Source organism: Carassius auratus, chromosome 19 (assembly GCF_003368295.1).
Source record: "Carassius auratus strain Wakin chromosome 19, ASM336829v1, whole genome shotgun sequence".
NCBI classification, from domain to species: domain Eukaryota; kingdom Metazoa; phylum Chordata; class Actinopteri; order Cypriniformes; family Cyprinidae; genus Carassius; species Carassius auratus.
The window spans coordinates 1,369,029-1,381,158 of NC_039261.1; the positions used below are offsets into that span (position 1 = coordinate 1,369,029).

The 12,130-nt window shown below is 36.3% G+C and overlaps 1 protein-coding gene across 4 annotated transcripts in view; it reads left to right on the plus strand.

Annotated features, from left to right (window-relative positions):
• Nucleotides 1–12,130, plus strand: part of LOC113119111 (oxysterol-binding protein-related protein 3-like) — a 40,879-nt gene that overhangs the window by 13,011 nt on the left and 15,738 nt on the right. For 3 of the 4 annotated variants that reach the window (XM_026288325.1, XM_026288328.1, XM_026288329.1), the window contains exons 11-17: nucleotides 3,801–3,934; nucleotides 4,236–4,328; nucleotides 4,401–4,578; nucleotides 4,694–4,980; nucleotides 8,482–8,619; nucleotides 8,704–8,767; nucleotides 11,834–11,912. In XM_026288325.1, the coding sequence (XP_026144110.1) occupies nucleotides 3,801–3,934; nucleotides 4,236–4,328; nucleotides 4,401–4,578; nucleotides 4,694–4,980; nucleotides 8,482–8,619; nucleotides 8,704–8,767; nucleotides 11,834–11,912 (973 nt within the window). The remainder of the gene's footprint in view (nucleotides 1–3,800; nucleotides 3,935–4,235; nucleotides 4,329–4,400; nucleotides 4,579–4,693; nucleotides 4,981–8,481; nucleotides 8,620–8,703; nucleotides 8,768–11,833; nucleotides 11,913–12,130) is intronic. The other variant, XM_026288327.1, reaches the window with a different exon arrangement.

The following is a 12,130-nucleotide window of genomic DNA, read 5'->3' on the forward strand; positions in this document are numbered from 1 at the left end:
GTCATAAAAACAACTGTAATGTGTTCATTTAGGTGTCAGCTACAATGCACACCTTATAGATTTTTAATATATTAAAATAAATTATAAATCATTTAGGTAAAAACAAGGTCCGTTTATCACTTTAAGGCACATTCCTTTTTGTTTTGTTTTTCAGGTTCCCTTACAAAATTACCCATGGTTTTAACAATAACCCCACAAATCATCCTTAATATTTTTTATGTTGTTGCTATAAAAACAGACCTAAGCCTTTAATAGCTTTTAAAATGACTTAAAATGCATTATATAAAAAAAAGGCAATAATTATTGATTTAATAACACTGTTAAAATACATAATGTAGGCAAATACAAAATAATCCATTTATGTACTGTATTACAAATGCCTACAAAGGGAGCCAAATGCCATGTGATTGCTGCTGTTACACTTACAGGACAATAAAATCCTTGTTTAGGCTACTGACCAAACATTTAATTCAAATATTCACTTAATCTTTCATTTTTGGACACCTTTTTGCTATAGATGACACAGGCTTTATAATTTCTTCAACAAAAAACATGCATATCACAACCTTTTGCATGATTTCTGAATTCTTGAGACTATAAATAAATTAGTCATAATAAAGTTACAGCCATAGGTAAATGTCAAGAGCTACAATTGTAATTTGTAAATGATACAATTTATTCATTTACTTTTTTATTTGATTAAAGTTCTATTTTCACCCCTATACTAAGTTTTTTTTTTTTTTTTTTTTTTTTTTTTTCGTCATCATATTTGAGGAAGGAGGGCACAACAATACAATCCTGCTTAGGGCACACATTTGGCCAGCAGCAGCCCTGCTCTCAGTACCCGCTTGAGCGCTCCCTTATCAGTTGTAGAAGTTTTGGTTGTATCAATTGCAGACCACTAGATGGCGCGATTGAACTGAGTTATATTAGGCTAAATAATTCTGACACAAATGACCATTTCAAATATTCACAATAGAATCATGAAAATAAGCTTTTAGCCAACTTAAACGTACAATATTAAATTCATACAGGCTTCCCTCATGGTGCATGTTTGCACTTTTTGGGAAAAAAAAACTATGCCACAATAAAATTATTTTCAGGTCCATCTCCAATCCCTCACTGTTTCTAGTTATGAGGTTAAAATATTTTGCCTTTTTTTTTTAATTTTTTTTTTTATATATATAATATTGATATCGCCAGGACAGTAAAATATTGTGATCTATGAAATTTAGCCCATATCACCATAGACCTTATCGCCCACCCCCAAACATAGCCTCACAGAAAACCTCTGCTTATTATTTTATATATATATATAATTTTTTTTTTTTTTTTTTTTACTAACACTGCTTAGAATGCTTAAGCCACTTAGTTTACTAGGGCTTATGAAGTCCTTGTAAACATCTTATTGCTGTAATATGCCTGTTGTCATACAAATGTGTTCTCATTTAAAAAAAAAAAAAAAAAAAAACTTGTGTGAAGTTTATTACAACTTTTAAATTGCATTGAAGTAACCATGATGAAAAACAAAATATTGTTTTATTCTTTTGGCATAGTGAAATTACATTAAAAAAAAAATAACTGAATCAAGTCAGAGTAGGTTTACAGTTGACAAACAAACACAGCCTGGTTTAGATCAGGTTCAGTGGGCTCACAAAGCTCGATATAAGCGCTATGTCTACTCCACTGCCACAGTTTGATTCACGTCTCAAGTCATTGCAATTCAATTCTTTACTGAAGATTAAGAGATGTTATGAAAAGCTTTTAGAAGGCAGGAACGAATGCTGCTCGGGCAAAAGTTTGAGAAGGTAGAAGAAAAAATACCTGGCTATGCAATTGAATCATAACAAACTAAAACCTATATACACTTTAATGCAAATTACGAACGATCGCTAGAAAAGCCACAAATCTAAAGTTTTTGTTCCAAACTCGAGGTAGAAATTATTTTTTTTTCTTTCTCCATAATATATGCCAGCAAGGCTCTGCTAGTGTACTCAGCGGTGGGGATTTGATATTCGCAATGCAGTTTGATTTCTCTCTCAAACATTAAAGGTGTGTACATGCGGATATTTTAGTAGACTCATACAAACGGCACCCTGACATCCATGCCAACACACCTAAGAGATTATAGCTGCATTATTTATCCAGCTGGCTCGAATGAAGCGAAAGCAGGAAAGAGGAAAGTGTTTTCTTTATAGACCAAACCTAAGAAAACGGCACCAACTAGTACAAAAAGAAGAAAAATAAAATTTAGGCCTTACAGAATTGAATGCCTATTAAGAAAGCATACTTTTGAAGTGAAATGGCCTTGGGATTAAAACGTTTTTGGTTTTTAAATTGGTTTGAATAGGGATATTTTTCCTTTAAAGGGTTAGTTCACCAAAATTTTTATACTTAAATTATATATAGTCTGCACTGTTTATGTTCAGTAGACCGCACGTTAATGCTGAATGCAAACGATGCTGATTTACGTTGACTACGTTCTGTGGATACTCTCCAAAATGGCAGAAGATGGTTACTTCTGGAGAATTGCTGAATAAATAGTTATTTTCTTTTGCGCACAAAGTATTCTCAGTTTCGTAAAACTATGGTCGAACCCCTGATGTCACACAGATTATCTTTTTTGACATTCTTTCCATGTTTCTGTGCATTGACCGTGGTAATATCCTTGCTGTCTATGGAGAGTCAGAGAGCTCCACCAAAACACTTTAGTTTGTGTTCTGAAGATGAATGAAGGTATTACATGTTTGGGAAGACATGAGGGTGAGCAATGACACTATTTTCATTAAGTAGACTGTCCCTTTAAGGTCCTGAGTGTAATAAATCTCAATAGAAGCACTAAGTTAAAGGAAAATAATGTGAAATTAATTTAATATTTTTCAAAAATGCCCAAATTTAGGCTGTTGGCATTAACACAGGCAAAGTAATAATATAAGTTTTCAATACAATTGTGTAAGGTAGTTGGTGAAAGTAGAGTGTGTTAAAACCATAACTATTACAGTGACCGCTTTATACAAGCAAAACATGAGGGCTGATATCATAGGTTTTAAGACTCTTATCACATCCTTGTCTTTTTCATATTGCCTGTTCGTCAATTTGCTGGCTTCTGCAGCAGATCACACTGTAAAAGCATAATCTCTTACTCTGTCCTTCATGTTTACTTCTGTATGACGGCGTGCTGTGCAAGTGTTGCCAAGCTCAGTTTTCCTGAAGAATAGGGCTGCTTTATTCACTGTCACTCGGGCTTGTTTTTCAGCTCCATGGGTTGAAGCGACCCCAATAATGTGATATTTGAGCACTAAGGCTTGCAGTATAAATGTAGTCAAAGAGAGAACCCAATCAAACAGATGAGACGAAAATATATACGTTGTCGTTATTTGATTCAGAAAAATGATATAATATAATGTACATCTTTGAGTAGCAAAAGTAGAGTATGTCTGTTCAGAGGTGTTGGCATGAATATTAGGTGTCAGTGCCTGGCCCGTCTATGTAAAGAACGGAGATCTATCAATGTCTGATCATGTTTGTGAAAGTGAATCTTGGCACAAACAATATCACTCTGCAAGATAAATTAATGCTTTGAAGTGGCATCTTTTCACAAAATTATATTCTTCCTGAGAAGAACCACAGAGATGTGTCAGATTTCATTGGAAGACCTCAGAATTTGAGTGACCAACCCGAGTGTTGGTGGCATTAGATGTATCTTGCAGTATTAAGGTTAACCGCTACTGGATTCATTGAGAATGTGTAAATTTAATTAATTTGTATCATCTTTCATTCTCCCTTTTTGTCTTTTGCAGTACAATCATCTTTAAAATCCATCCATGAGTCCCTGGCTGTGGAGCGTGAGCGTGTCAGACAGGCTTGGGCCGGACCTGACCTCCGGCAGTCTACCTCAGATCAGCTGGCCACATTATGCTCGACACTCTCGGAGGTACATCTTTTAAGATGGTGCTGGTGTACAAGTACAATTCTTACTTGCACTGTGAGCTGCTGCTCCTACTAGTATCCCTTATAAACATTTATTTCAGTCTAAGGGATAAGCTTGTGGTAATTGAAAGAAATGCAGGCCTATGTTTTAATCACTTGTTCATCCAGTAAGAAGTGTGTGAGTGTGTTATACCATTTTATGTCCTGATATTTGCTAAATTACTTTAAACTATAAACTATATTTACTGTCTAGCGTGTATGCTGTATCTTGCCTCTCTTGATTAAATTGTTACTGACTTGTTTAGCTTGAGCTGCAGTCACGTTTAACCAGGGTTCACTCTGTGTCACTGTCATCTGATTCCTCCGATGAGTCCTACTGTACTGTGCGCCAGGATCAGGTGAGTGCTTGCCCACATCTGAACTTTTAAAGTCAAAGTTTATTTATTTAAAATAAATCTGTTGTCATTAAGCAGGACACCCCCTCTCAGGACCGTAAGCTATATCGTGCAACTTCAGTAACGGACTCTACAGCAGAGTATTTTGATGCCAGTGAGGTGGTTTGTGAGAATTTGTCTGAGATTGAAACATCTGATGAATCTGGATTGAGTGATGTCACCACAAGCAACTCTGAACCAGAGGAAGGCCACAGTACGTCTACAGTTAGCAAAAAAAGCCTAGTTCCTGTCCTACATTCATGTTATTCGTTGGTGATTTTAGTTGTGCACAATCACCCATTTAGTGGGTTTATTTTTATTTTTTTCAGAAACCGCAAATATGAAGTACAGAGCCAGTGTTTCCAACACAAATGATTTGGCTTCTAATGCCCAGGTCAGTGGGCGCCGCACAGCTCTTCCTGCACACAGCACTGATAACAGCCATATTGGGATCCTCAACATCCTGTACAACAACATTGGGAAGGATTTGTCACGGATCTCCATGCCGGTGGCTCTCAATGAACCGCTTAGTTTATTACAGCGTGTCAGTGAAGAGCTGGAATATTCTGAACTCCTGGATCTTGCCAACCACACAGATGACCCTTTCGAAAGAATGGTAAGAGCCCAGACCATTGTACATAAAAACTGAAGTAATGCAAAATCAGCCTTTTGTTGGTACACACAGCTAGGATAAAATGTATGCAATCTTTTATGTACACGTGTTTAAACTCGCACTTTATTCCCTGCCTCATTTCCTTGCTGAAATAACCACATAAACTATGGAGCTTATAGTATATTTTAGAGTATAGTTTGTGTATAACCACCATTTAAATATGATTTACATATGCATATTCCCATCCATTTGATTCTATGTTCATGCTATGGAAACAATCATCCACAAGCTTTGGTGGTTGTGGTTTCCAGATGTCAGAGCTTAAATCCCCCAATCAAAGCATGAATCTTAAAAAAAAAAAAAGTCTAAAGGTTCCCTGTGTGAGGAAGAGGTCAAAAGATTTTAAGATGAAGTCTGGTTTTGACGCTCTGTCCTGGTGGGAGAAATCAACCCATTTGGTCTTCTTGAGTCAGAATGGGTCTCATTCACTAATTTTGTAGATTATTCGTATTCATATGCACATTTGAACTTCTTCTCATGGAAATGTTCATCCTAATTTACAACATGGCAAATGTCACGACTTTTTTTTTTTTTTTTTTTTTACCCCCCAAGCATGGTAACCCTTACTCTGAATTGGTGCTCTGCATTTAACCCATCCAAGTGCACACACACAGCAGTGAGTAGTGAACGCACTGTGAACACACACCAGAAGCAGTGGGCAGCTATATATATCCAGCGCCCGGGGAGCAGTTGGGGGTACAGGTCCTTGAGTCATTGGTATAGACCGCTGTTCATTCTTTCTTATTAAATTAAAACTATTGCTGGGCAATGTTACTTTTTTCTTTTCTTTTATTTTTTTTTATCGATTAATCACATGATAGTTTTACCGCAATATGCACACAACTAATAATGCATCCAAAAGTGGTGTATTGTGTGCTTTTGTTTTCATTTAAAAGTACTGCTATGTGAACAAAAGTGCATTTAACATTTGATTTGAAAGCCCTTTAAACCAATAAGGTGCTTTTTTTTTTTCTCTCTTTACAGTAGTATTCCTTAAACATTCTAACAGGCACCTTCCTATTAGAGACCTGCATGATCGCAGGACAACAGTTGATTTGAGGGTAGAGACTCCTGTGTGCGGGATACGGGAGAATAATTAGGGTGTGCTCACACAAGGCAATCTCACTAACATTGGGCATTTTGAACCATTCCCGAGTGCTTTTCACCCCGAAAGCCCGGTTCGTTGGACTAGTGTGAACACTGTGCAGTGCTTGGCTCGTTTAGTTTAGTTTTGGGCCAGGGCGTGGTACGCATGCAGTGGGAGCGCTAACGGCACCGGAGTGTGGAACAGATCCTATTTTGTGTGCATTACTGTCGTCATGACCACAAACATATTTTACTACTGTTACACTACACTTCAATTTAATTCAGTCAAGTATATTAAGGTTTATAATGGCTTTGGTTCTTGCCTAATTGATGAACAGGAAATGTAGTTTGTGATTTAAAGCTTCATTTATTTTGCTTGTTAATGTTTTCAAATGGAGAACATGTAGGACAGGAGTCATATCGGTTTCATTTTAAACTTATTATAGTAGGTTTATAAGCTGTTTAATAGCTACAGAGTTGAGAATAATTAATGGTGGATAATGTTAATTCACTGAATTTTCTTTGGAATATTGCATTTCTCAACTGGAATAATTGTTTTGTAATTTTAGATTATGAAATGCCTGCTGACAGCATGGTTTATCTGTGAAGTTACACTGAACTAAAACTCAAACTGTGACCAATCGAGAGGATACATTTTTTTTTTAGTCAAGTTTACTTTATATAGTGCTTTAAACAAAATACATTGCGTCAAAGCAACTGAACAACATTCATTAGGAGAACAGTGTGTCAATAATGATAGTTAAAGGCAGTTCATCATTGAATTCAGTGATGTCATCTCTGTTCAGTTTAAATAGTGTCTGTGCATTTTATTTGCAATCAAGTCAACGATATCGCTGTAGATGAAGTGACCCCAACTAAGCAAGCCAGAGGCGACAGCGGTCCATCGGTGACAGAATGGAGAAAAAAACCTTGGGAGAAGGTTGGGGGCCAGTTCTCCTCTGACCAGACGAAACCAGTAGTTCAATTCCAGGCTGCAGCAAAGTCAGATTGTGCAGAAGAATCATCTGTTTCCTGTGGTCTTGTCCATGCCTAATGTAATGTCATGCATCAATTTTGGTTTTAATGACTTGAAAAATCTAGTCAGTGGTATAGAATAATTGATAAAGGATAATATTAGTAATCATGATCATTTCTGAGGCAATGTATCGCCATGATATGCAGAGCGACCGGCTTGCAAAGCAACTTTAAAGTACAGTGGCATGTGTGTAAAAGAACTTTGACAGGTTTCACTTTAAAATGCCCCATCCAAATTGTGTAACTAAATTCTCATTAAATTGCAGCAACAAAAACTTTATAGATTTTTTTTTTTTTTTTTTTTTTAAATCATGAAAATGTATTTTGTTTTTGTATTTTAAATTGTCTTTGTTTCAGTTTATGAAGATAACCTTCAATAAGTGGAATTTACTGCATTTGCAGCATTAGTCTGAGGCAGTGGTTCCCAACATTTTTCAACTAGCGGCCCACACAACCAAACACAAGTTTGCACGGCCCACTGCAAAAATATTAACTGACCCCGCTATTGTTGGGTTAATTACTTAGTACTCAGAAGCTAGGTTGTTAACTATTTATTGAACGAACTAGGGCTAAATATGGACCAAAAAAAATATCGCGATTTTCTTTGATCAATTTTGCGATTTCGATTTTAATCCCAATTTTGACACACACAGGTATGCTTTAGTCATTAATGCAAGATGGATTTGAAACCTACTTCCGAAAAAACAAGAGCTTTATCAAAAAGTTGAAACATCTCTAGAACGGATATAAGTCAAAATAATCACTATAGTAAAGGAGTAACAATTTAAAGAATTATGAGATAATTCAGCGAGTAGACAGTCAGTGGAGCAAGCAGTCGGGAGGAAACATGTTGACAGCCATTTATGTTGATGTTGTTGACAGCCTTGATTTATGCATGTTTGAATTTGTTGTTCTGTAGCATATGCAGCAAAAATATTAATTGGTGGTTTATTCTTAAACCAATCAGCGAGCTCTGATAGTGGAAGCATAGTTTAATATATTTTTTTAATTTTATATATATATATATATATATATATATATATATATATATATATATATATATATATATATATATATATATATATATATATATATATATATATATATATATATATATATATATATATATATATATATATATATATATATTGTGTGTGTATATGTATGAAATGATATGTTACGCCTTAGACATTTTTACATGAACAATATTATTCCTTTTAATAGTAATTTGCGGCCCACCTGCAATACCACCGTGACCCACAGGTTGAAAACCACTGGTCTGAGGTATTATTTGTAATGTGCCTTTTGTCTCCTCTCTTTCAGGTTTATGTGGCTGTGTTCTCTATTTCGGGCTATGCCTGGGCCAGCTGGCGTAATCGTTACAAACCCTTTAACCCAGTTCTAGGAGAAACTTATGAGAATGTGCGGGAGGAACGTGGTTTCCGTTATATTGCTGAGCAGGTATAAAAACTTAATATACAGGACATGTAGTATGAAGGATTTTATTTCAAATAATTACACCTTAACACTACCCTTTTTTTCTAGGTCAGTCATCATCCACCTCTGTCTGCCTGCCACGCAGAGTCTAATAACTTCAGCTTTTGGCAAGGTAACAGTTCAAAATTCTTCTTGTGGGGTGTTATGTTTAATATCGAATTCAAAACATGGATACCCAATAAGCAGTTATAATGGAATACTTTTTGATGCCAGGCAGTGTTTCCTATGGCTTTTGGTGCATTTGGGTCTTTTGAATATCAGACACCCTCTTTTAGCCTAGCTAAAGCTGATCAGATCTTAGCCTCTCCGCTAGCAGCAATTGTCGAGGAAAAACACCTTCTTGATAGCCACTTCAAGGCTCTCTCTACAGCATCTGTGCTGTTACAGATGGCTCTGTACTTGACACAGGAAAATAAGTAAAGAGTAGGACCTGCAGAGCTAGGCCTGTCATGTTAATCGCTATACTGACTTATCACACAGTACAAGTATGTGACCTTAAGTGATGCAATATATCAGCCATTGTGTTTACATGTTTATGTAAAATATAAATACATTTCTCAAATTTGACTGTGTCACTGAACTGTGTGCTTACAGTTGGTTCAAAATGCAGCCGAAAGGTTGCTAACTGGCACTAGAAGGGAAAGCATCTCCCCAGTCCTAGCATCTCTTCATTGGTTACCTGTGCAGTATAGAATCCACTTTAATATTTGTATTAAATGTTGTAGCCCTATCATATCTGCCGATGATGTAGACTTAACAAAAATGTCAAAAAAAAATTGACATTAGTGCTGAAATTGAGTAGTTGTTTGATTTTAATTTTACCTAATTTAGAGCCTGCAATAATGCAGTTTGACCAGTGTGGCGCTGTAGCGCAATACTGTAATTCAGCCCTCCTCGATGCAATTCAAGAGAAGAGAAACAGCGATCTGTCAGCACTCCTTCATAGAAACACACCCGAGCCGAACGCTTTCCTATCAATAACGAAATAAACAACAAATCACATCGGTGTGAAAGCAGCAGTTAAAATTGCATCTTATTAAACCAATGTGGATGTTTGCACGAGCTCAGTAAAGCATTCATGTCTGGTCTATAGTATTTTATGCAATACCTTAAATCAAGCAGCTTAACATTATTATTATTATTATTATTATTATTATTATTTGATGGTTTGTTTTGCAGAGATCAAAGCTTATCTAGCTTAGAGCTGTAATCGGGCCTTAAAAGTTAGACCCGACAGGACCCGAGCCTGACAAGTAAATTTTGATTGACAGCTTTTTTTAAAGCCCGAACCCATTTACAGCCCGACATAATTCAAATGTGCGCGCACACACAGCTCTTTTGCCTTTTGTCAACGAGTAATTTATTCATGTTTTAACATAATTTACTCATACCTAACATAGACTTGACCACTTGGAAGTTGGAATAAAGAAATAAAATAAGTCCTCCTGTGACATCGTAACATCTCAGCATTCTAGACATAGACTCATTTAACCTATAAATAGACCAACGCACCCGTCGGGTCCGGGCAAAGATCTTCAGCTCTAATCTAGCTCAGGACTGTTTTGATTATCATAACCCAGTAAGGTATTTTAAGGGATTACTCTACCAATCAAGTTTTTGAATGGTAACGTTAAGATTTTTAATGTTTTTTTTTTTTATAAAGAAGTCTCTTCTGCTAACAAAGTCTGCATTTGATCCAGAATACAGCAAAAGCAGTAATATTGTGTGACATTTTTACAATTTAAAATAAGTGCTTTCTATTTGATAATCTTAAAGGGGGAAAATCTCTGTGTTAACTTGGCTATCGGCGCGTAAACATGCGATGTTGTCATCAAACTGCACTTTCCACATGTACAGCTTACAAAAAAAAAAAAAAAAAAAAAGACGACAAAGTGGAACTTATTCATTTTCCAAAACCGCTAAGCAAATATATACAATTTCAGTACATACCACATAGAGACGCCGTTGCTGATGCTGCTCTTGTTCAATTTCAGCCTCTGGATCTGATTCTGGATCATAAATATACGCTGAATCTGACTGTTAGCCATGGTTTGTTTGGGATGATCACAGCTTCCAAACGCTCTCAACGCAAAAGCCTACTCGCGCTCGTGATTCTTTAGCTCCGCCCACTCATCACGCCTCCAGCCGGTCGTGTTTTTCCGGGAAAAATCGGTACAGACTATCTTTCTCTTATGAATATAATAACTCAAGACTTTTTGGAGTTATGAAGGATGCAGTACTACTCTATAGGTACTCAAGATTAACAGGATATTGAGTGAAAACGAGCATTTCACCCCCCCTTTAAAATGTGTGACTGATCCCCATTGTCGAGTACTGCACACTGGCCTACCAGTGGTGCATTGGTAGCACTTTATTTTACAGTCCTGTTCCTCATGTACATACTATGTACTTATTACAGTAATTACAATAACTATGTAATAACTAGGTACTAACCCTGAACCTACCCCTAAACCTAACCCTACCCCCCGTAGTTACCTTGTATTACCAGAACTTTCTTAGATAAATACACTGTCAGTACACTAAGTACATGTTGGTACACGTACTGGAAAATAAAGTGCAACCGGTGCATTTGTTGCGTTGCCACTAGCAAAAAAAAAAAAAAAAAAAACTATTCTTGCCATGACAGTCATAGTTTGCTAACTGCTTATGCATTTTGCATAAATGCAACATTTGGCTGGTCCACGACAGCCAATCCTCCTTGCATCTTGCATAGCAGCAAGTTTCCATCATATAGGGTGGAGTCATATGGGGCACTTACCACCAAAACATTTCATAAGGCTTCTTTTTCTTTTTTTCTTTAAGAATTGTTAAAAAAATTCAAGGGTATTGCATGGTTTTTCTCTATTGTCATTGATCTTGTCAACAGCTGCACATGAGTTCTCAGTTTAAAGAGACTCACAGGCTAGCGCCATGTTCTGTCATGAATAATTAAGCAGATATTACAGCATCATCTTACCAGGCCACACAGTCTGATATCTTTTTTTTTTTATACTGTTTTTGAAATTCTGCAGATGAGCCGCCACTTTAAAATATTGATACTACCAAATTGAATCGCACACCTCAAATATTTTCTAATATAAACACATGCATTTTATTTTATTGTTTTGTTCATTCAATCATTCATTCAGACACTCATTCAGTCATTCTACATTTTCAGACCAGAGATGGAAGTATAAGTTCTGGGGGAAGTCAGTGGAAATCGTTTCATCTGGAATGGTTAACGTCACTCTGCCAAAGTGAGTATGTTTCAACTGCACTCTCTACACAGCTGTGAATCAAATCATTTTATTTAACTTGAGACTTAAAATAGTCAGTTACTGAGAGCTGTTAATATTCATTTCCATTCAGTTTTGACTTATATATCCAGATGTAGTAATTTCAAATGCACATTGATGGCGCAGTGGTTAAGACACATGCCTTTGGTGTGAGAGACACAGGTTCGAATCCACTGTGA